The sequence below is a fragment of the Hipposideros armiger genome, unplaced genomic scaffold (assembly GCF_001890085.2).
Source record: "Hipposideros armiger isolate ML-2016 unplaced genomic scaffold, ASM189008v1 scaffold_125, whole genome shotgun sequence".
NCBI classification, from domain to species: domain Eukaryota; kingdom Metazoa; phylum Chordata; class Mammalia; order Chiroptera; family Hipposideridae; genus Hipposideros; species Hipposideros armiger.
The window spans coordinates 2,442,333-2,467,912 of NW_017731475.1; the positions used below are offsets into that span (position 1 = coordinate 2,442,333).

The following is a 25,580-nucleotide window of genomic DNA, read 5'->3' on the forward strand; positions in this document are numbered from 1 at the left end:
GGGGGAGGGGAACAGCGTTGGGGAATCAGAGAAGGGAAACAGACAAATTGCTGTCCTTTTTGTTCTTCAGTCTAGTTGTGGAGGACGTAGCTTCACTGGCCCATGTAGCTATTAGCATTGTGCTCTTCCCAGGTGAGGCAGTCGCTCGCCAGCCACTGGATGGCCACTCATGGCAGCCCAGCTCCAGGCGGAGCTGTTGTTCACCATCTTAGCTGTAGAGGGGGCAGCGTGACTTGCCCTCATGTGAAATCCAAACTGGGGCCCTGCTGCTCAGAGCTGGCATCCCAAGCCAACTCCTAACCAATGTGCCACTCGGCCGGCCCAACAATAAGCATTTCTTGATTGCTCACTTATGTATCAAACACTAGGGATGCAAAACAGCATAAGATCCAATCCCTTCCTTCAAGGAATTCACAGACTGAAGTGGGGATGACTGGTACTCAAACAGATCACTGTAGCATAATGTGGTAACTCTTAAAACAGAGGTAAGAACAAAGTGCAGTGGGAGACGAGAGAAAGCCAAGGATCCTGTGTGCTACAGGCCTGTGGTAATGTGGTAAGACAAAACAACAGAGGGTGCCAAGCTCCTTTCAAAAACTAGGAATTCAATTATGTAGTGACCATACATGCCTGTTTGCATTAAGACAGTCCCAGTTTATCTCTGTTGTCTGTTATCCCATCTGATTTAGCACTTTTCCCAAACAAATGATGTACGTACAATTTTATCCTTCCAGCTTCCAACCACAGTCTTAGCTATAGTGTAGGAGGCGCTCATGTGCAGTGAATGGAGTCTCACTTTAACATGTGATTAATGAAAGATAACCAGAGACCCTTTCAGTCAAAACCAACATGACCCCTGGCAGCTGCTTGACATTCCAGCCAGTTAGGCTACAGCCTCTGTCTTGGCCTGTGAGACGCATGAAGCTGCCAGGCTGCAAGTCAGTGGGAGCAGCAGGAAATGTGGGAAATTATAGGTTCTGTTGCATGCTCAGGACCTAGTGTGGGAAAGATGCTCAGCGGTCTTACTGAGAGTAGTTTGAGCTCTCTTGCAACACTGGTTCTGTTATTTATTACATGGTGTAAAAACATAACTATTTTATTGTTTGGTATCAGTTTTTTATTTGCTAGTAAATCCTTTTAGCTCTGAAGGGCTAAAAATGAAACATATATCTTTGATGTAAATTTAAGTACAGTTTCTGAAGAAAGTTGGTTGCCATTTACTCCCTACCATGGGAACCATCATGATGCCAATGGCCCACATGAAAATCAAAAGACATAAATCTGCTGAAGAACATCAGAATCTACTTTAAGAGTTTGTGCTTATTTTGAAAAGAGTATATCCAAAGACAATGCATTACGTCGTGTAGCTACAGAAGGTCCATTTATATATCATGTGAGCATGACTTTTCATTTAGAGCAAATGAGTTTTCTTCTAGTCTCAACTTTTTTATTATTTGTATATCAAATGATGCATCTTGCAATGATCCAGAACTTCTTTTGGTAACTGAACCCTCTAACTTTTAGTTGTATTTTGTTCAAAATAGTTGAACAAAATTTAAAAAGTATCCGAAACATGGAATGCCAAAAAACTTCAGTTTTTGAAGATTTAGGGAATTGTAATTATTGAAAACCAAGCTTGCAAATAAGAAGATGTTGAAATTTACCCCTATAAAACCAAGGGAATAATTAAATGTTATATAATGAGAGCTCAAAATGTATACAAGATTTAATTTTTAAATTCTATAATTGTGCTTTAGAATATCTCAATTTATACAAAAACTCTTTTGATGGAGCTCCTATTTTTAGCTGGACAAATTTTTCTTCTCTAATGGAATTAAATAATATCAAGAAGGTCTAAGATTTTGTAACATCTAAATTTAGTAATACATTCAAAAGAATCATAAACAGAAAAATATTTGAAGGAAAAAATACAGTGCCTATGAAAATATTTGGGTTACAATACTATCACATTTCAATACAAAAAACCCCTGAAATTGTACCTCAGCACCAATAGATATTTTCTCCATTAAAAAAACATTAGGGTCAAAAGCGAAGAATCAATTAAAGGTGTTAACAAATTGAAATTGATTAACCATAAACTGCAACTTTAAACAAGATTGCAAGTAATTTTGTAAAAAATTTAAAAGAATATTCTAATAAAATGTTTTTTAAAAGAATAAAACCAACACAAATTCATTAGAAAAATACAGGGGCATGTAATGAAGACATATATGGCCAAGAAAGTATGTGACTATGTATCCAGAATAAATATTTTGCTTATGTTACCTTTTAATGTTTAGATAATAAGGTAGTTTTAAAAAACAAGTTTGTTTAATGTACAAAGACATATTATTTTAATATTTTAAACAATTGCATTTTAAAAGTAGTTTGAATAGAATTATTTTATAGGCCTACCAAAATCTTGTCAATATATTGATCAATAAATAAAAGTTTCAAATAAATACATAACTTTATTCTAGTGCCCCCTTTAGCTCTCAAAAGCATACCAGTTCAGACAATAAATTACATGGTCACCCTAATCTTAGATGCAGCATCAAGTTTCTAAAGACACTGCCTTTTTATTAATGGTAAACTGGGAGGAACCAGGGCACCAATCATTTCATGTTTCTGATAGATATGTGATGAAGGTGTGCATAGGTAGGGAAAGTTAGAACAAAAAAGAAGTCATCAAAGAAGGAAAGAAGGAGGAATCATAAATACCTCCCCACACACAAAACCCAACATTTTTGTAATGAGATTTTTTACAAAAGGAAACTAATATATAGATCTTACCTGCAAATGCACTAGGAACATTATTTAAACTTGGATTCTGAAACTTGATGTGTTTATCTGTCCACCATGCAATTCCACTTGATAGCAATGGGACTTTGATATGTATAGATGAATTAAGATTGTATGAAAGAATAATGGTGTCTGTAAGGAAATTAAAAATTATGTTAGAGGTGTAAGCAAGTATTTTTGCCACGCTTTGACGTGCAAAACCAGACACAGGTGAAAAATAAACCTTGGTGTTAGCAACTCTCTACATGCCTACCGTCCATAGATGCTGGAATTACAAGACTATTCTTTTTCTTGTCAAGGCCCCAATTCTTGAAAAATACCCTTATGCTCCATTTAACTCATGTCCCTAACTACTTCAGATCTCTGGTAAGGAAGAACTTACTTGCAAATAAAATATCATAAGTCAATGCATAATGGCTACAAAATTTTTTTTAAATTGCCCACTCAGCTGCAGAGATGATCTTCTGGACATTTAGATTGTTACACACTTATGAAAGGGTACACCAAGGAGATAGAAAAGTCACCTACCATTGAATATGCTGTTGGCAATAGCACCACAAGGAGCGATGGGGGTCCCATTTTGGGACGCACTGAATGGAGCACAGTTTCCAACATCCTGGATGCAAGATGATACAGGAATGAGAAGTGCTTTTGGTAAATTCCCTTAGAATGTTGAAAGTGAGAACATTGGCAATGTAAATCAATCCACACTGATTTATTGGCACAGACTAAGATTATGGACTGCTAACTGATTTTTCCCAGGCTCCTGGCTTAGACTAGGAAATTTTTGTTTTGGAGAGGTGTGTGTGTGTGTGTGTGTGCGCGCGCGTGCGTGCAGGAGAGTGCATGTGTGCAGGTTTTCTTTTCCCCCTCATTAGCAATACATAGCATATCAAATATGTCTGTAGGAAGAAAATTTACCTTGCTGGCTGTGCTACACATCACCCTGCGTCTACACTGGAAAATGTTTTTAAAACTTTTTTTTTGAAGTGTAATTTATATTCCTAAAAGTATAAAAGTCCTGAGTCTCTAGGTAGATGACTTATTGCAAGGAATCCATCCACCTTAAAACCAGAATATATTTTTAAAGGAGTGATTGCTAAAAATCATTTGTTCATCATTTTCATATAATAATGTCAGTAGGAAAAAGTTTCATTTTAGCTTTTCTTGTTAGCATGCTGAATATCATCTATCAAGAATAAAATTTTGTAATACAGGGTCTGAAAGGTTGTTCAAGTAAAGCAAAGGCTTTTATTCAAGTAGAGCCCAATTTCCTTAAACTTGTCTGGGTTTGAAGGCCCTAATTATAGGAAAGACAATACTAGATATAGGGTGAGCCAGGCTGAGACAAACCACTCAAGGTTACTATTAAAATGATCAGTGAATCCATCAACTAAAAAGGGCAACTTTAAAGATAACTACAGAAATTAAGTGTGAAGAAATAATATTGAAATCCAATCAATGTGTCAATCATTCAAAGAAGCAAAAACTCTACTGTTTGAAGCAGCTCTAGTATGTCATCCACTTTATTAAACAGAAACATAAAATCCTGAATTGTGGTTGAGAGGTACTTGAAGATTTGCTCTTGTCACACATTCACTATTACCAAGACTTGGACAGTTCAGTATGTATCCAATTTTAATATAAAATGCTGTCAAATAAAAAAAATGGTTGATGCATGAAAGAATAACCATTTAATTGGACAAGATTCACATTCCTCTCTGACGAGGGTAAGTACTCTTTCTCAATAGGGAAAGGGTACTTCAATTTATGCAAGAACGAAATGAGTATTTCTGTCTTGTAAAACTTCAGCTTTTGAGTTTATTTTCCATACTGTCTTCTAGAATAAAAAATCCATTTAGTTAAAAAAAAGAGTATTATGTCAAAGTAAATAAAGCCTTACCTTTATATCTCTACCCATCAGTTGGCTATTACTTCTGGATAGAACATATGGAGAGAGGTTCTGATAGAAGCCATATAATTTGTAGTACATGTAAACATTACCCTGTAAAGGAAAAAAGAAAAAGTGAGAAGAGTAAAACACTAAACTGTAATGTTAATAAACACGGACAGGATTTTTTAAAAATTAGTTTCAGGAGTACAAAACAATGTAATAGTTATACATTTCACCCCTCACAAAGTAATAACCCCCCTCCCCCAATCTACTACCCCTCTGACGTTGTATATATCTATTACACTTCTATTGACTCTATTCCTTATACTATAATCCATATCCCGTGACTATATATATTAAATTATAGCTGACATATAATACTATTCTGTTTCAGATTCAGGTGTACAGTGCAGTGGTCAAGCATCTACACCATCCATGGAGCAGGATTTTTTAAATATAAAAAGTAGTACAGAAAAAAAATGATGGAAACTGAAAGTGTCTTTAGATCATATAGAAACCTAAGCAATCATTCAAAAACCAACCAACCAAACAAACAAACAAAAACCAGTGTTGGAAAATTCTGGTCTAATACAGAATTATTAAAATGACTAAATAACTTACTTTTAATTTTTTTTTTCACATGGACTACTGCACTCCTGCCTTGAAAATTTTTTTATAACTAGTCTTTGTATTCTCTCTATATAAAATTTGATTTTATAAATATTGTTAGTTCCCAGCCATACTGGGAAAAGGCTTTGCCTGGGGGTTGCGGTAGGCATAAAAATTAATGTGATTTCAAAGCAAAGCCATGAATCACCTAAAACTGGAGCCACTGAGCATCTTGGGTGCATGTACATACTGGGCACGTGAAAGGCAGGAGACGGGCTCTTGGCAGTCTAGCATCGGGTATTTTTGTCTTCTTATCTCTAGGATCTAGCACAGTAGCGGGCTTGCAGTACCTGCTCAAGAAATGGTGGACCACTTGTAATGGACAAAAAGATGGAGTAATTCACTGATCCAAGAAAAGGTGATTTTTCACCTTAGCAACAAGTAGCCTTGCTGCCACGGGAGACATGCCTTTTCATGGATACTGCCGTATGAGGCAGTCCAATCACAGGCGACCATCATGCTTCATACCTTTATGGTCATATGCCAAGTGCCCGGAAATTCTGTAGGCAGACTGGATACAGATTTTACTAACAGCATATAAAATGCAAATAGAAATGGCCAGTGTAGCTGTTTATAATTAATATACTACCCACCTCCAAAATGCTAAAGGCCTGCATTCAAAAGTGTATGACCGTCTAACATACACTAAGTGCCTCCCACAAAGTTAGGTGTTATATTCAGTGCTAGAAATACAAAAGTACTCCTTTACAATTCCCCAAGTGAATTGATCTTCTCACACAGCATTTGGAAAGACTTTTGGCCCCACACCAAGGGCCTTTAAGAGGGTGAGTATGGACAGCGGGTGCTGGTACCCAGAGTAGGCTGGGAATAAAGGGCATGACTCAGTGAAGTCCGTTACAGAAAACAACAAGAGCCAGAGGCCTTAGTCACTTGTGAGAGAAAATTCTTTCGAACACTGAGAAGGGTTGGAGCAGGGCCACGACAAAGAGGGAGGCTGCAACACGGTAACAGGAGCGTGGATGTGAGGGCATCGCGGGAACGATGGTTTCACTTTCTCACCCGGGGAGGAACCGCTACTATGGACCCTTAACTATAGAAAATACGAAATCCGCAGAAAGGGATTTACCACATATTTTCTTGGAAGCTTAAAAGAGAATTCTACTCACCCAAAGTTATATATTTATATAAATGATAAAACAAACAGGCAGGGGACTTTCACCACACTAGGGACAGGAGTTTTAATAACCTTTTTTTAAATGAATCTTTGTCCAAGATTTTGCTTAACACAGCCTCCAAGGCCATCGTCTTTTTGACTAGTTCTGGAGGCACATACTTGGTGGTGTTTCTTCTCTTTAAATCGGTGGCGCTTTGTGCAGCATCCCGAGTTTAAGGCAGACGATCTTGTGTGGACACATGGTCAAGTGTGTGTCACCAGTTCTAACCGGCTACTGGAAGGCCATGTGACTGCCCTCAACAGTGGGTTGGGTTTTTACGGGAAAGCGTTTGCCTGAAAGGAATGGTCAGCAGCTGGTAACACTTCATTTGTCTCTGGGGTTTCAAAGGACACAGACAGATGGGAACTGAAGCCCATGAAAGGTTTTATCCTTTGGGTTTTTTCTTCAGAAATATAAGCACTCTGAGCCCCAAGAAGGAACAACCCTGCCTGACACATTGATTTCAGTCTTCTGACTTCCAGAACTGTGAGAGGAAAAAAAATCTCTGTTGTTTTAAGTCCCCCCACCCGCAATGATGCAACACTGACTTGTACTTTGGTGGGTGGGGGGACAGCATTGGAAGCTGAGGAAGGCAAGAAAGGGCACAGCTGTAGAGAACAAGAATTTTGACCTATAATCAAAGGACACATATGCAAAACTTACCCCAGTGACTTTATACAGAGTTCACTTATAACCTAAGTACAAGTCAGCCATTTCCTTATCATTTAAATCTGACTTACTGATGAAAATGATCAGAGCAGCCCTAATCAATCTAGATGTATTCAGACTATTACTGATGCCAACATGCTTTCATCTGGTATCCAGGGGGGAGATAAGAGACACAAAAAAACCCAAAGCTTCCTGGAACATAAAGCATTAGCATTTAGCATTTTATCTTTCTTCCATGCATTTTATACACTAGCAAACATTTTTTGAGCATCTGCCATGTGAAATCTACTGTGCCATGCACTGTGGAGGAAGCAAAGATTCATATGTTCATTCAATAAATATTAATCAAACACCCACAGTATGCCAGGCATTATTACAGGTGCTTGAGATACAAGAGTGAGAGACAATAAACAAGACATATAATAAACCATTAATTTCTAGCAGGTGATGAGTACTATGGGAAAAATTGAAATTACAGCAAGGTGACAAGGATCAGGAGTGCAGGGGTGAAACAGGGTGGCCAGCTAGACCTCCCTGAGGTGAGGATTGAGCCAAAACTTAAAGGAGATAGGGGAGTTAGCCAAGAGGATAGCAGGCACCAGGAGCAAGGCAAGGGTATGCCAGACTGTCTGAGGAACGAACAAGGAGTCCAGCGTGGTTGGAGTGGGGAGGCGGGAAAAGAGTGGAGAGATCAGGTCAGAGAGGAAATACGAAGCCAGATTATATCAGGCCTTGTAAAGACTTGGGCTTTTTCACTTAGTGGAAAGAGGAGCCATTGCAGGAATTTTTAAGCAAAGGAATAACATGATATGACTCATGCTTTATTTTTATTTTATTTTTTATTTTAGTTTTTTTAGCTGAGCCATCCTGCCACCTGTTGGCAGCTCAGCTCGGGCCGGGAATCGAACCGCTGTTGCTCAGAGCTCGCACTCTTGTGTGAGCTCTTAACCAACTGAGCCACTCGGCTGGCCCCACTCACACTTTAAAGAGTGAAACCTAGATGCTATGTTGAGACACTGATATAAGCAGGAAGACCTGTGAGGGGGCTCTTGTAGAAGTTCAGGTGAGAGTCGAATGTGGCGTGGAACTAGGTGGCAGCAGCAGAGGTGTGGAGAAGCAGGCAGGCTTTGGATATGTTTTGAAGGTAGAGCCAACATGGTGAATTGGATGTGAGGTGTGAGAGACTGGGAGTCCTGGGCCTTTGACCTGGGCCCCAGATGGATGGAGCTACTATTAGCTGAGATTGAGAAGTCTGTGGGTGGAATAGGGTTTTGTTTTGTTTTGTTTTTGGTGGGGGGAGGGAGGCAAGAGGAAGAATGAACATCAGTTCAGTTTTGGAAATACCTATTAGTCATCCAAATTTTGACATCAGGAAGGCAATTGGAAATACAAGTGTGGATACTGGAAGAGCTAGAGATATAAAAGAATGTTGGCTACAGACGGCATTTAAAGCCAGGAGGTAGATGACATTTCCAAGGGAGGAGAAGGCTGAAAATTAAGACTAAAGTCCTGCAGATCTGAACATAGAGTCTTAGGAAAATAGGAGGAACAGCAAAGGTGCTAAAGAAGGGCAGCCAGGGAGCTAGGCAGAAATCCAAGACAGCATGGTATCCTGAAAGCCAAAAGGAAGTGTGTCAAGGACGAGGGAGTGATCACCAGTGTCTGGCAGGCTGACAAGGCGCTAAGGACTTGCTGTGGGTTTATCCAGGTGGAAGTCATTGGTAACCTTGCAAGTTCACTGAGCCTTGCTAAAACGTTCTTAAGAACACACTGCTGTCTAGTTCCTACCTTCCTTCTTCCTTTATTTCCCTCCCTTCCTCCCCTCCTATCCCTCTTTCCTTCTCCCCTTCCCTTTCCCTCACAGGGGTCAGAGCTGTGTTGTGGTCTGACAGCTCTCCCAGCCTCCTCCGGCTCCCACCCCATATTCCCTCACAGGCAGTTTCCCCCAATAAATCTCTCGCATGTCTAATCCTGTCTTGGCATCTGCTTCTCAGAGGGCCTGGACTAACACAAGACTTTAATCAGCCCAAGAGAAGGGACTTCTCTTAATATTTCTTTGGCATTTTTCACAGTGCCTGTTAGCCAGGCCAAGAGGCAACTACATATGTAGAATGACCTGGGGGGGACCCAAGGAGAGTCCCACCAGGTGTGTGACCCCCGACACTAACTCACTGTGTGACCTTGGCCAAGTAACTTATCCTCTCAGCCCATTAATCTTCTCACTACAAAATGAGTGGTTAGATTCAGTGATCTCTACCGACCCTCTTGCACTGACATTTGGAGTAAAAACTGTTTGATTGATGTTAAGAGTTATGTTACAAAATTGAGTAGGTAAAGAATCTGGAAACTTAGACACAAAGGAGAAGAAGAAAATTCCAAAGGAAAGGGGGTAAGAGCTGCACATGAAGTCAACACTTTATAAGATCCCCTATACCCACCTTGCCTTATTTTTTAATGTTGAGTTTCGGGAACTTTTGGTAGAAATCATGAACTGCCAAGTATGAAACAGGAGGAGATCAGCATATAGCCAACTGGAGGCTCTTGCATTTCACTTACCTGCATTGTCTCTGGAAGGTAGAAAGGAATAGAGCAGGTGCATTCTTTGTCAAAATTAATGGCATTTTCCCGCAGTTTTGCACAATCTGCACATATATTTGTGTAATTGATCTGTCAGGCAGGGAAGAGAACAATTATTAATAAAAAGTTACCTGAGTATATACAGAGGGTGCCAAAAAAGTATATACATTTTAAGAAAGGAAAAAACTGTATGAAAATTATGCTGATGGTAACCACTTTTAATGCAGTTTTTTCCTTTCTCAAAATGTGTATACATTTTTTGGGCACCCTCTGTATATATTAAAGTTCAAGTCCTGAGCCCATCAAAGTCTTCAAGTTCTCTGCGTCCAGAGCATGCTGTCTGGGCCATGAATGAAGGGCGGCCCGGCGAGCAGGACGCGTGTTTCTGCAGACGCTCGGGAGGACTGGGCCTCTGTGCAGTCCTTCGTGTCGGGACCTGTAGCATTTTGCCACCGACCTGGAATTCAGTGTTTCTGTTGCACGTGTCTGTAACTTGCTGAGATAAAGGCTCACGCCTGGATCCTAAAGCGGTGTCGTTAGGAAAGGACTAGTCAATGTCTCACGAGAACTGGGCCTGTGGCCTGAGTCTAATTAGCTTCATGGGGAAGTCACTTCACTGGTTTTCCATTTTATTGTATGGAAAATATTTATACTAACGAATACTTTTACATGGCATCTAGGGGAAGTTATTAAAAATAACTGAACATAGAAAAAGCATTTCCCAAATGCAGGGTTATTGACGCATGTGGAATAATTCCGATTTTAAAGGGTTGTTACATTTTGTTTTTTAAAAGCTCTGTGAAAATGGTCGAGTGGACTCTTCTAAAGAAGGGTGGTTGTTCCAAACGGGCAAATCCTGTGAGCTGCGGCTGAAGGGGTCAGGATGTAAAGGTGCGGCTTGAAAAGGAGGGAGGCTGGGGGCTGGGAGGGGCCGCAGAGGCTGCTGGTTAGCTGCAGGGAAAGCTTGTCTCAGGTGCCCAGGGGCTGTCATGGCTGCTTTGGGGCCTTCTGCTTCCCCCCACTGTTTTGAGGAGTAATTAGAAAATTATTGGAATGGGGGAGGAGTAGGGAAGCAAGGGAGTGGCTTTGTCCTTGGTAAGCTGCCAATGGCACTTAGGACTCTTTGGGGGAGAAGACTAAGAAAGAAGGAATTTCGAATCCTTGCAAAGCCACTGGGAGTTTTGAAACCAAATAGGTAAAGTGTTAGTACTAAATTAAAGATTAGCCAAAAGGCTACTTAATTGTACTTAGATGTTTATATTTACTTAAATGACTCTTGAAACAAGCAGCAAGGCTTAAACTACTATTATTTTGGGAAATATTGATGCATTTTCTGTTGGTGAAACTGCAATCTAATTTTTAAAAAGCAGTAAAAAACAAGGATGTATTGTAATTGAGAGCTAGCACACTGAACCATGACTGAGGAAACAGGGGTTCTGGTTCGGCCAATCTCTGATCCTGAGTTAAATATTTAATCTCCAGGGTCCATATTTTGTTCTTTAGTGTCATTTCATCTAGCAGTTAATTGGTCTGTGAGGTCATTGTCGCAGTATACATTCTACTCCATGGATTCGTGTTGGAGTTCTATCAATGCAGAATTAGGGGAAAAAACGTTTCATGATCAAATGGTTTTTGAGTAGATGACACAGCCTCTGTGTGGTGGCTTTATTCTAAGGTGCTTTCTAGGTCTAAAACTTTTATAAGGAAAACATATCTCTGATTTATTGTCACATACTTTGGTGCTCAAGTGGCCTTGTAAGCCTGTAGCTCTAAAATGACAGCAAAGACTATAGTCTGCGCCTTATTGAATTTTGGGGAAGCAGAAATTAGCATTCTGGCTTAAAGGGAACTGTGAAAAGGGCACTTACTTGTTGTGCCCAGGTCTAAGTGAGAAGTGGAGAGAGCCCACTCAGAACTTTTTTTCTACTAGGTTTACACTGGCCAGGGGTATATACTTCATCTTATCACCCAATATAATGAAACACTTCCATGTCCAAAAGAGGATCCCACACTCTGGGTGGTTTCTGGTTTTCTTGTATAAAAGCAAAGTGTTAGAAACAGTCCTACCTGGAGTGTCTAAAAAAAAAAAAAAAGTCGATTGGAAAATCCCCTTAACATTCTGATGAAAGCATTCTGTTGGAAGTTGTCTGCAGAGGGGCCTTAGCCCACCATGGACTGAGGTCCCCCTCACATGCATGAGGCTGCCCTTCACAGTGGGTGGGGGTGGGTGACCAGAAGGGAGGAAGCAGAAATGACATAGGAAGCGAGGAAGAACCAGAAAGAAAGGGGCTGGTGAAGAAGAAAATAAAAAATTAAACAGGATGAGCCGTTATTGGAAATGAATATTAACCTTAGAAGCTGATGACTTTATCCCCTTCCACGAGGCAAGTTTAATCTTTTCCTGCCATTTTGTCTCTGCCACCCGGTGAGGTCTAATGGTTTACATACCACACTGGAGGGCTCAAAAGGATTTAGGGGCATTTAATTCCTGGAGAGATAAACTGCCTGGAGGTGGCAACAGAAAACAAATAGAAAGGCAATCAAAGGAATGGGACCTGGACCGACGTTTTCCTTTTTGAAGTCCTCACTATTTGCTCTAATTCATTTTTCCAATAAGCGTGTGCCTATTGTGTACTGGGCAGTGTACAAGGAAGAGGCTGTGGATACAGTGAACAAGCCAGCCATGGCCAAGTTCTCTGTTCTTACCACACAGGTTTACCTCCTTAAGAGGTCAGACGGATTAGGGTCCTTGCCTTTCCTAGATTCAAGTGATGATCTCACGGGGAGTTCATGTGCAACGGGAAACACACTATGCTTGAGTCGGGCAAAATTGAGACCTCTATCTTTGGCTTGTCATTCTTTCTATTAATATGATTCATGGGTCTCTGGCAGCCATTTGGCCTCACCTCTCCTCCCACCGCTATCAATGGCTTGCTCAGTCCTCTGCCCGCATAAGAACCTTCTGACTTTCCCGGAGCCCTGTAAATAAGTATGGCTGAACTGGCCAGTGTGAAAGCGAGTGTTCTCAAGAGGAGATAGGGATGAATAAAGCCACCACACAGAGGCTCTGTCATCATCTCTACCTGCCAGCTGAAAAAGGGATGTTCCGTTCTCATCTAGTTCCCTGTTGAGGGGCTGTGTTTTCACACAGACCACTCATTTACAGTCCCAATTCTTAGAAACTGCATTCAACATGGAAGAAGGGACAAACCTCTATCTCCTTGGTGCTCTTTGCAGACAATATAAGGATGATGCCCATGCCAAGGCAGAATGCTCCTGTGATAAAAAAGCCAGAGAGGACCTTGGTGGCGGAGAGCTGGAGCTGGTAGGCGGGTAATTGCTGCTGCTTCAAAGCGGTGTTGTCTGGCAGTCTGGACTGACAAATCTGGGATGTGCTGTCCATTTGGATGCTGCAGGTGACCAGGATATACTTTTAAGGCATTTATAACATTACTACTAATAGTAATACCACCTAATGGTAATATTAACTTAAAAATGATGTGAACCTTTCTCTGTAGTTGCGGTCTTTTGGCTTCTTGGAATTATTCATGAACCAGAACTGACACTCAGCAGCACAGCTCTCTTTAATCAGCAGCTATTAGGTGTATTTAACTTAGGTTCAAATAGCTTGGTGCTAAATGCCATGCTGAGAAGGACTATTCCCCAGCAGGTTTTGTATAAACCAACATCTGGTGGCGCTGGGAAGCAGTTCTGATGGGCTATTTCTGGGATGTGGTGACTAAGTCAAGGTAATGCCTTCCTGAAAGGGGGGAACTGGATTTATCTTTAAGAACCTGTTTAAATCATTGGAGATTAATACAAAAAATTAAAGTTAGGACTGTCAGCTTTTTTCCAAATGTGGTTATCGCCTAACATGAAAACAAACTAAATTGGGAAATGCTGTCAGATTACAAACTTTGCTATTGGTGATGAGAAAGGGAGGAGCAAACAGGATTGTAGAACACATATGTCTAATCTCAGCAGCTTCCAATTTTTTCATCCACAAGAAAGACTCTAATATAAAATATAGTTTAAAACCATCTTTCTAATCTTTCCCAAGCACATGCTTTGGACTAGCCCAAATGAGGCAAGAGAAAGACAGATAATGATTAGATGATCGATATTGTGATATATTATTATTGGTTTTGGGGTTTTATCACTTATTAGAAATTCACTAACATCATTTTCAATAGGCTGTTAATTATTACTTCCTTTTCTTTAAGATGCATTTGAGATGTAGGATTAGGATTTTTAAAAAATTAGGTTAAGTCTATAATCTTCCTTCTTGATTAACATTAGGTGGGAAATCCATGCTGGACGATTTCTGTATTAAAGGAGGCACTGACTTTGGCAAATGTCCCTAGTTTGAAAGAATACAAAGTAAATGCAAATACTTATATTGGGACCAGACAGCCTTGTGCTAGGAGAAGGTAGTGAACACTTCTAGTTCACATCTACAATTTGTTTTACTAAATAAACATGGCCAAGAGCTTGGGTTTAAAAGGCAGTAACAGCCTATAAGATTAGATTATATACACAGGATTAGCCAACAAAATATCAGGTATGTTTGCAATCTAGGTACTTGATCCACCCTTGGGTGGGATTATACTACATAGATAATGCCTAGCAAAAAGGCCATTCCAGTAACAAATCAATCCAGTAACAAATAAGAGCAGTATTCCTTAGTTTTTTTTTTTAAGATTTTTATTGGGGAATTGGGGAATGAGAACAGTGCTGGGGAATTGGGGGGAGGGGAAGAGACAAGTTGCTGTCCTTTTTTTTTTTTCTCTTCAGTCTAGTTGTGGAGGACTTCAGTCCAGTTGCTTCACTGGCCCAAGTTGGCACCATCATTGCGCTCTTCCCAGGTGAGGCAGATCAGTCGCTGGCTTCTGGATGGCCGCTCACAGTGGCTGCTGGCTGCTCACGCTGGCTGCTGGCTACACATGGTAGCCCATGGCAACCCACTGCAGCAGGGGCTGCAGCCTACGCCGTCGCCGGTGACTCACGGCAACCCAGCTCCAGGTTGAGCTGTTGTTCAGCATCTTAGCTGTAGAGGGCAGTGTCACTGGCCCTCATTTGTGGGATCCGAACCGGGGCCCTCTGGTGTCCCAAGCCAGCTCTTAACCAACGTGCCACTCGGCTAGCCCCAGTTGTAGTTGTTTTTGTTTTTTGATAAAACAAAAGCAAACTAAAATCCCAAACTAAAAAGAGCTTCACAGCTATTGTAGTATATTATAGTTCTCCAGAGATACAGAACCAATAGGAGATATATATATGGAGAGAGAGAGAGAGAGGAGAGAGAGAGAGAGAGAGAGAGAGAGAGAGAGAGAGAGAGAGAGAGAGAGGTTTATTATAAGGAACTGGCTCACGAGATTATGGAGAAGGTTGGCAAATCCAAAATCTGCAAAGCTGATATCCCAATTCGAGTCTGAAGGCCAAAAGCTGCTGTAGAACCTGGGAGAGCCAATGTCCCAGTTTGAAGGTCACTAGCCAGGAAGAGCTGACGGTTCAGTTGGAAGGCAGAATTCTCTCTTACTCCGTGGGGGAGGGGGGACTAACCCTTGGTTCTGTTTAGGCCTCCAACTGACAGAATGTGGCCCACCCACATTACAGAGGGCAATCTGCTTTACTAAACTCCACCAATTTCAGTGTTAATCTCGTCCAAAAACACTCAGAATAATATTTGATCAACTATCTGGGCACCTGTGGTCAGTCAAATTGACACATAAAATGAACCATCACAGGTAGTAAGTGAACACAATTCTGGGGCAACGTTCTTGAGAGATAGATAGTCAGATACACGTTTTATAAGTACTTTTGTATTTACATATTTCTCTCTTTTAAATAAATCCACTTCAAGCATACAATTTTATTTCATATGCTCTGCTTTTCAAATTTCTAGAACAGGGATCTTCAGCTCAGCACTATTGAAATTTTTGGCCAGATACGTCTTTGTTGTGGGGGGCTATCCTGTAGGATTGTTGAGTAGTGCCCCTGGCCTCTACCCACTAAATGCCAGTCGCGACTCTCTCCTCCCCTCCCCCCCCCCACTAGATGCCAGCAGCAGCCCCCTAGTGGCAACCAAACATCTCTAAAAATGGCTGCTGGAGGGCTTAATCACCCCTGGTTGAGAAACACTGTTCTAGATTGATATGGGGATGACGATCTGTTAGCAGCTGTTTTGTTGTAGTATCAGAAACTTCAGAGAGTGAGTTTTTTTAAAAAGTCCTTGCTTTCATTTCTCTTTAACTGCTGTGTAGATAGCCTACTCAGGCATTACCAATCATTTTGTATATATGTGATTGCCTCGTATTTCACTGCCTTTTCCTATTAACTGCTGGGACACAAATGTACTAAATATGAGTGTAGAATCAGGAAGTGGTTATATGTGTGGGGTATAGTCACACCCACACATACTTACATGCACACATAATATTCATGATGGTTTCATTTTTTTATTTTGGTAAGTCACTAGTGCCTAAGTGGATTGGTCTGAATTCTAACATGCACAGACTGCATGTCTCAATTTGCAAATGTGTCCTCTTATACAATCATGCTTGGTGTTTTCTTCCAGATTAATCTAAGACACGTCAATTGGCAGGAAGTTAAATGCCCGTGTTGGGAAGGCATATGATCCATTTTTTTTTCTTACAATTGGCCAAGAACATCTCACATGTTATGATTAAAGGGATGAAAATAATAGGCTGAGTTTCACTATAGCTTGAATAAATTTTCATATTGTGGTGGCTTTTTTCTTTTTCCTCTAACTGCTTGGGCCTGAGTCAGGGTCCTGCAAAATAGAACTTGCTTTTCTTTCCTTTGAGTCCCTGTGTTGGGCTTCCAGACCACAGAGGTGCACCAGCAGCTAGTCCCTAGTTTGTGGAAGTGTATGTTTGCTGGAGTTAAACTTGCTAGACGGTCAGGCTCATCTAAAATTTCACAACATTCAAATGTGGAATTTTATATACTAGTAGTGGCATCTGTTTACTTTTTAAAAAAATCTCTTATTTGTTTTATGTTTGAATCCCTAAACAGGCAGTCATGGTGTCCAGAAGCGAAAATGAGAGATCTGGGTTTGACTTCTGGTTCTAGTACTTGAAACTAATGCGTGTCCTTTCTGAGATTCAGTTTCAGCATCTATAAAATGTGAATACCACTTTTCCTTCAGGGATATTTCAACAATTAAACATGACAGACTATATGTAACTGAGAGCCCTAAAAGAACTTGATACAGAATGGATAATCAACAAACATTATTTAAATGAGTAAAAAAAGTAAGTGATTTTGAGCAACAAAATAAAAACCAATAGTATTGAGTTATAACCCAAAGGACAAAATAAACATTCATGAATCCATACGGATATAAATAAACAACTTAACAAACAAATAAATGGGTAAGAGACAGCTCTTTCTTACCAAAGAATTCCAATTAATAAATGTTGAAGCAATAACGGAAACAGAAAAATCACTACAGTAATAACAGTTTCAGGCAAGAACTACCAATGTTGCTAAAATTAGTAGGCAAAGTTTGAGGAAAGACAGGATATTTGCCTCAAAGTATTTTCCCCAAGATAGATATTAATTACAAAGGGAAAAATAGTAACTGCAGTAGAGAAAATCAGCAGATACCATCATAACCAGGAGATCAAGGTTGGCATCACCAGTAATAAGACACATTGGCATTATGTACCCCCTGCTATGAGGCATCAAAAAGGACATATCACTTCTGTGGTATTCTGGCCCAAAAATGCAGAACCTCAATCAAATCATGAGAAAACAAGTAACAAACGCCAATTGAGGGACATTCTACAAAATACCTCATCAGTACTCTTCAAATGTGTCAAGGTCATGAAACAAAGGAAAGACAATAACAGTCACTGATCTGAGGAAACTGAGAAGATAGGACAACTACATGCAATGTGGGATCCTTGATTGGATCCTGGAATAGAAAACGCACATCAGTGGAAAAACTAGTGAAATCTGAATACAATCTGTAGTTTAGTTAGTTCTACTGTACTAACATTGATTTCTTAAGTTTTGATAACTGTACTATGGTTATACATTGGGAGAAGCTGGGGGTAGGGGATATGGGAATTCTCTATACTATTTTTGTAACTTTTCTGTAAGTCTGAAATTATTTTAAAATAACAAGTTAGAAAGTAAATGAGTAAGACAGTTGTAGTTATACGCCACCCTTCCCCCTGGGGCCAGGCATCACAGTTGCCAGATCTGGTTCACATGTACCATTACATGAAATCCTTAAACATCCCGCGAGACAAGCATCCCCATCCTGCGGCTGAGGAAACTGAGGCTCGGAGCCAGAAGCAGTTTGCCGGAGGTTGCTCAGCTGCGCTTTCCTTTTTCCTGCTCAGTCAGTCACACCAGAGGCCAGTCGGTGAAAGAAAAACGAGCTGGTGATACTTTATTACACAGGAAGTTGGCAAAGGACAGATTCATTTTGGTCAAAGAACCCCCATCCAGCATTCCCAGTGATCCACCTGGTGATGCAGCTAACATAATCCAACGATTGCTGCTATTTACTGAGTGCTTGCAGTGTACCAGAGCCATTAAATGAGATGCAAACCCCACCATGAAAACTGGAATTCTCATTAGGCCCCAGGCTTAGAAAAGGCCCAGCTTCAAAGATTCTGACTGGCACAGACTGCAGATTCCCATTTCCAGAAGTTCAAACACCTCCTTTCTTATCTAAATGAGAGAAAAGAAAAAAAAAAAAAGGTTAAGATCAAGAAAAGATGGTCTTGGTGAATAAATTCAACCATCTGGACTCCCTGGTATTTATGCAGCTGTTATGGACAGAATCAGGGATGATAAAAGTTCTCACCCATATTTTATCCAGAGTTGAAAGTTACATAAGTAAGGAAGAGATAGTATATAAAACATCAGTTTTGTTAAAATGCCCTCTTGCTTGTAGTCACTCCAAATAAAATCTCATACGAAAGAATCCCACACAAAGATATTCAAAGTGTGCCCCAATTATATAATACATAATATATTGATATAGGATAACGGCTAATAATAAACATAATCAACATAATAAAAACTATGGGTGACAAGGTTTTTGTGGTTACCGTTTCTTGTTACTATAAATAGAAAACTTGTGGTGGACTACTCACATTTAACATTGAAAACTGAAATCATCAAATATGGCTTCACATGCCAGACATAAAATTGGTTAAACCAGTTTTTAAAAAATCAGTCAGTTCAGGAGACAGAGAGAGAGAGAGAGAGAGAGAGAGAGAGAGAGAGAGAGAGTATTACTGAGAAAATTATCTCAACTTGAAATGATGTCTGATATAACTCACCAATCAATTATAATCAGGTCTTGTCATTCTGGGGATATAGTTTATGTGGTAAATTAATTTATTCAGCATGTTTGGAGAAGGAATGCCACGCTTCTTTGCTAGTTACCCCCATGATTCATTCCTGGTTGATGAATGGCAGCCATGTTTTTTGCTGCACAAATCCTTTTCTCTCCAAAAGCTATTTGGCTAGATTGAAAAATTAGCCCCACGATAACACGGTGGGTGGCAAATCAATTTTTCACATTATGATGATAATGGATTACTTTCATAAATATATAATGAGCTAATGCTATGCCCACAAAGGTATTCAGTCAGTTTTAATCCACTGAGACATCAAAAAATGTCCCCATCCTCCCAAACCAAAATAGCCCTCTAAATTAAGCAAGTGGGATTTGGGGGATGTGGAGATTCAGGCAATGAGGCAGATTTGCGTCTCCAAGTGTACTTATAAGGATGAAAAGCAAAGAAGATCATGTATCCACAGCAAGGCACAGGGAGATGTGCCAAGTCCTTCAGATCGTCCTGTTTTTTAAAGGTATGGCATAGATATGGTTCCTAGTGGGGCAGAGGCCACTGGTCATTTAGTGAAGAAACAAAGCTGATTCCTTAAAACACATAGAAAGGACAGAGTTAAGTGTAAGAGGTGAGATGGACTCTGTAATTGTCATTACTTTAGAGTAACTCTCAAAGGCCAGAATGTGCTGGCTCCCCATGTCACAGACTTTATGACTGCATTTGAACTCAAGATCAATTTGGAAAAAAAAAAGAAAAGATTAAAGGCAACTGCTGGTTACACGGTACCTCGGGAATGTCCATCATCCGTTTCAGCTTCTGATCTCTCCAGTTCCAGTCAAAAACCAGAAACTTTAAGGGGTTCAAATCAAGGCCACCTGAAAGATACAGGGAGACAGTTGCTGCAGTAAAGACCTCATGACATAGCTTATTAAAATGACTTTTTATTCTCCTGGTTGCATTTTGCCTCATTTGCTGTCTTCTCCCCTGGTAACTAATAATTGCATGTTAAATGCTACCCTTGCTTAATGGAAAACAAATGCAGCTCTGAGATTTGCTCTCCTTATAATCTTATCACTGATTCTGAGGGAAGCAGAGAAGCTGCTCTCGCTAAGCTTGTCAAATGCTCAAGTGCTGGCAAACAATCAATCCCAAGCCTCCATTTTACGGAGCCTCAGAGAGTGAAGTTTCATTCCTAACAGGGATTTGATAAGATCCTTTGTGGTATGGGGTAGTGTCCTGTCAGAGGAGTTGAGTCCAGCGGAGTCTGCATGACTGAGGGGGTGAGTGGGCAAAAAGATGAGGATAGGGTTGGGAGATTAATTTTAGGCAGAAAAGGAAGTTCAGATGAATAGGCTCTATTCAAAGTCTGCTATCCTTTGAGACTGGTAAACCACTTAAGGACTCCATTCCCACAGTTTTCCTGTCTATCTAGAGACAATAATGGAATGTGGGGCTCGAAGGGATCTCAGGGACTGTCTGTTCCTCGGAGGTCTCAGAGTTGGGCACAGTTAACTCTTCTCACTCCCCATGTTCTTCTCACTGCTCCAGGCTGTTACATGTTTCATGCGCAAACATAACTGAAGCCTGCCTTTGTATAACTGCAGCATGCCCCTTCAACTTTTCTCTGTGATTATTTTAATATTTTCCTCTCTGCCCAAAAGACTTTTTCATGCTTTTTATAATTATAATGCCTAGTATTTAAAACTCTCTCTGAAAAATTTAAAAATGATAAATAAAGACAATGGGTTAATAGTCTTCCCTTAAAAATAATGTACAGCTGGTGGCAGAGCAAACAGATACAGCCTCTCTGGAAAGCAACTGGGCATTATATTAAAAGGAGCTTTAAATGCTTATGATTTGAAAAAATTATTTTCCTTCTATGACACATCTCAATCAAAACATCAGAAATTTAAACACAGTTTCTTGCAAAGATGATCACTGCAGTATTATTTATAATAGCAAAAATCAGAAACAATGCCAATATCCTACCATAATAGAATTGTTAAGAAACAATATAACTTAGGGTTAATACATAAAATATGTAAAGAGCTCATAAAACTCAATAGAAAAGAAAAATCTAATTTAAAAATGGGCAGAGGAACTGAATATACATTTTTCCAAAGAAGATATCCAAATGGCCAAAGGTACACGAAAAGATGCTCAACATCACTAATTCTCAAGGAAATGCAAATCAAAACCACAATAAGATATCACCTCACACCTGTTATCATAAAAAGGACAAGAGATAAGAGATAACAAGGATTGGCAAGAATGTAGAGAAAAGGGAACACTGGTGCACTGTTAGTGAGAATGTAAATTGGTGCAGTCATTATGGAAAACAGTATGGAGGTTCCTCAAAAAATTAAAAATAGGACTACCATATTATCTGACATTCTCAATTCTGGGTATATACCCAAAGGAAATGAAATCACTATCTCAAAAATATATCTGTACCCCCATATTCACTGCGGCATTATTTATAATAGCCAAGAAATGGAAACAATCTGCCCATGAATGAATGAGTGGTTTAAAAAAATGCGATATACATAGAAAATAGAATATTATTCAGCTATTAAAAAGGAAGGAAATCCTGCCATTTGCAACAACATGGATGGACCCTGAGGGAATTATGATTAAGTGAAATAAATCAGAGAGAAAAAAGACAAATATTGTATGGTATTACTTAAATGTAGAATGTAAAAAAACTGAATTCATACATACAGAGAACAGACTGGTGGTTGCCAGAGGTGGGGATGGTGGAAATGGGTGAAGGTGGTGAAAAGGTAAAAATTGAGATAAATAAGTTCTGGGGATATAATATATAACCTGGTGGCTATAGTTAACAATAGGGTATTCTGTATTTAAAAGTTGCTAAGAGAGTAGATATTAAAGGTTCTCATCAGAAGAAAAAAGTTGAAACTATGTGAAGTAGCTGATATTAACTAAATTTATTGTGGTAATCATTTTGCTACACACACATGCACACACACACATACACACAATCATTATGTTGTATACCTTGGACTAATACAATATTATATTTCAATTATATCTCAATAAAACTGGAACAAAACAACATAACTTTACAATAGAATATTACATAACCATTAAAATGAAAAATTAAAACTATTTCATGAGTAGGAAAGTCTTCATGAGAGATATTAAGTGGAAAAGGTAGATCATAAAGTTATGATACACAGTATGAGCTCCATTTATAAGAATATATACAAAGTGGGGAACTTCTGGTCAAGATAATGAAGTAGGCAAATGTTGTGTTTATCTTCTCCCACAACCACATCAAAATTACAACTAAATTGTAGAACAACAACCCTTGAGAACCACCGGAAGTCTAGTTGAACAGAACTCCTACAACTAGGGATAGAAAGAAGCCATGCTGACTTGTAGAAGGAGTGGAGATGTGGGCACGTGTAATGGTTAAGAATTGAGAGGGATATCTGGCTGCAGAGGTTCCCCCTGAGGAGCGAGGGGTCTCAGATACACACTGGGCTCCTCAAACCACACCACCAGTGCTGCAAAGAGGAGTCCCCACATATGGCTGTGAAAATCAGAGGGGATTCTGTCTGGGTAAAACAGAGGGCTGCGGGAGTCACAGGCATTTCTCTTAAAGGGCCTACTCACTGATGGCCTCACTTGCTCTGAGCTCCAGTGCTGGGGTAGCAGCTTGAACAGTGCCAGGGACATATGGGGAGGAACTGAATTGTCTGGCTTCTGGAAGAGGGCTGGAGGGGCAGCTCTGTCCAGGACAGAAGTGCTGACAGGAGCCACTGTTCTTTTGTTGAGCCCTCCCTTCACCCAGCCTGCTGGCTCAGGCTGGCAGCAAATCTGAGTCTCCATCAAGCTGGCTAACGCTGCTTGCCCCAACCAGGTGATTCCCTGAGGACTCACCCCACCCAACTGGCTCGCAGGCCCAAACTTCTTTCAGAGGCTGTTCCTCACAAGCAGCGGGTCTCAGTCTGAGCTGTGGACTTCCTTAAAATCTCTGAAAGGCCCACAAATCCCAAACAAGCAGTGCCCGCCTCAGAGTGCCCCATACCTCTTGCTAAGCAGCCCCTAGCCTGGCACTAGTGGCAGCTGGCCTCAGTTTGCAGCATAGCCTCTCCCAGGTGCCTCCAAGCCCAGCACAAGCAGCTACCAACTGCAGATCACTTTGTGGCTCTTACCAAGTGGCCTTGAGCCAGGCACAGACAGTGGCTAACTTAGGTCTATACTAGAGCCTTTCTCAAGAGCCCCAGAACCTACATACCTGGTAGCCGGATTTACACCACACCACAGCACTCCCCAGTTAGCTGGACAAATGACACCTCCAAAAGGTAGACTCAGCAGTCACCAGAGCCTCGCTACAGAGAATCCCACTCTGTAGTCATGGCCAGTCTTCACAGCCAGTCAGCCTGAGGATCAATCCCACCCACTGATGTGCCAACAGCAATCCAGGATCAGAGACAACAGATGGGCATGCACACCCACACAAGGGATACCGCTGGAGCACCCAGCTCAGGGAATCAGAAAGACTGTGCCACTGGGTCTCACAGGACATTTACTACATAAGGCCACCCTCCCAAGACTGGGAGGCAGAGTAGATCTAACTAACACATAGAAACAAACACAGGGACACATCCAAAATGCGGAGACAAAGAAATATGTCCCAAATGAAAGAACATGACAAAACTCTAGAAAAAGACCAAATGAAATGGAGGCAAGTAATCTACCAGATACAGAGTTCAAAACACTGATTATAAAGATGCTCAATGAATTTAGGGGAAGAATAAAGGAACTCTGTGAGAGCTTGCACAAAGAGATACAAAGCATAAAAAAGAACAAGTCAGAAATAAAGACTACAATAACTGAAATGAAGAATGAATTAGATAGAATCAACACCAGGTTAGATAAAGAGCAGAGAATCAAATAAGTGATTTTGAAGACAAGTAACAGAAAACACCCAATTGAGTAGCAAACAGAGAAAAGAATAAAAAAGATGAGGATAGTTTAAGGGACTTCTGGGACAACATCAAGTGTAACAACATTTGCATTATAGGGGTACCAAAAAGAGAAGAGAGAGAACAAGGGATTGAGAATTTGTAATGACTGGAAACTCCCCTAACCTGGCAAAGGAAACAGACGTATAAGTCCAAGAAGTGCAAAGCATCCCAAACAAGATGAACCCAAAAAAGACCACACCAAGAGACATCATAATTAAAATACCAAAGGTTAAAGACAAACAGAGACTTAAAAGTAGCAAAAGAAAAGCATTTAATTATGTACAAGGGAGCTCCCATAAGACTGTCAACTGATTTCTCAATAGAAACTTTGCAGGCCAGAAGGGATTGTCATAAAATATTCAAAGTGATGAAAAGCAAGAAACTACAAACAAGATTACTTTATGTAGCAAGGCTTTCATTTAGAATCAAAGGAGAGATAAAGAGCTTCCCAGACAAGACAAAGCTAAAGGAGTTCATCACCACCAAACCAATTTTACAAAAAATGTTAAAGAGACTTCTTTTAAGAAGAAGAAAAAGAAAGAGATAAAATATATGAATAATAAAATGGCAAGAACTACCAATAATTACTTTAAATGTAAATTGATTAAATATCCAATCAAAAGACATAGAATGGATGAATGGATAAGAAAAATAAGACCCATACTTATGCTGTCTACAAGAAACCTACTTCAGATTGAAAGACACATATCGACCGAAAGTAAAAGGATGGAAAAAGATTTTATGCAAATAGAAACAAACAAAAAAGCTGGAGTAGCAATACTTATATCAGAAAAAATAGACTTTAAAACAACGGCTATAACAAGAGACAAAGAGGGAAATTTCATAATGATGAAAGGGTCAATCCAACAAGAAAATATGATCTTTGTAAACATTCATGTGCCCAACATAGGAGCACCTAAATATATAATGCAACTATTGACCAACACGAAGGGAGAGATTGATAGTAATACAGTCATAGTAGAGGACTTTAACACCTCATTGACAACAGCAGACAAATCTTCCAGAGAGAAAAGCAACAACAAAACAGTGGCCTTAAACGGCACACTAGTCCAGATGAATGTAATTGATATTTTTAGAGCATTGCACCCCCAAAGCAGCAGAAAATACATTCTTTTCAAGTGTACATGGAACACTTTCCAAGATAGACCACATTTTAGGCCACAAAACAAGTCTCAACAAATTTAAGAAGGCTGAAATCATATCAAGCATCTCCTCTGACCACAATGGTATGAAACTAGAAATCAATTACAAGAAGAAAACTGAAAACCACACAAACACATGGAGGCTAAATACCATGCTACTAAATAATGAATGAGTCAGCAATGAGATCAAGGAAGAAATCAAAAGATACCCTGAAACAAACAAAAATGAAAACACAACGACCCCAAAGATTTGGGAGACAACAAAAGTAATTCTAAGATGGAAATTCATAGCAATA

At 40.0% G+C, this 25,580-nt stretch overlaps 2 protein-coding genes across 5 annotated transcripts in view; both read right to left on the minus strand.

The window, feature by feature from the left end:
• LOC109385769 (cell cycle control protein 50C-like) overlaps positions 1-13,189 on the minus strand; it is an 18,216-nt gene extending 5,027 nt beyond the window's left edge. The window contains exons 1-5 of the mRNA XM_019648330.1: positions 12,998-13,189; positions 9,766-9,876; positions 4,706-4,807; positions 3,331-3,418; positions 2,794-2,934 (exon numbers count right to left, since the gene is read on the minus strand). Coding sequence (XP_019503875.1) covers positions 2,794-2,934; positions 3,331-3,418; positions 4,706-4,807; positions 9,766-9,876; positions 12,998-13,189 — 634 coding nt within the window. The remainder of the gene's footprint in view (positions 1-2,793; positions 2,935-3,330; positions 3,419-4,705; positions 4,808-9,765; positions 9,877-12,997) is intronic.
• Positions 13,190-18,180: 4,991 nt separating this feature from the next.
• Positions 18,181-25,580, minus strand: part of CMSS1 (cms1 ribosomal small subunit homolog) — a 345,852-nt gene continuing 338,452 nt past the window's right edge. For all 4 annotated transcript variants that reach the window (XM_019648351.1, XM_019648352.1, XM_019648353.1 and 1 more), the window contains exons 9-10: positions 19,911-19,999; positions 18,181-18,492 (exon numbers count right to left, since the gene is read on the minus strand). In XM_019648351.1, coding sequence (XP_019503896.1) covers positions 18,409-18,492; positions 19,911-19,999 — 173 coding nt within the window. In that variant the 3' untranslated portion in view covers positions 18,181-18,408. The remainder of the gene's footprint in view (positions 18,493-19,910; positions 20,000-25,580) is intronic.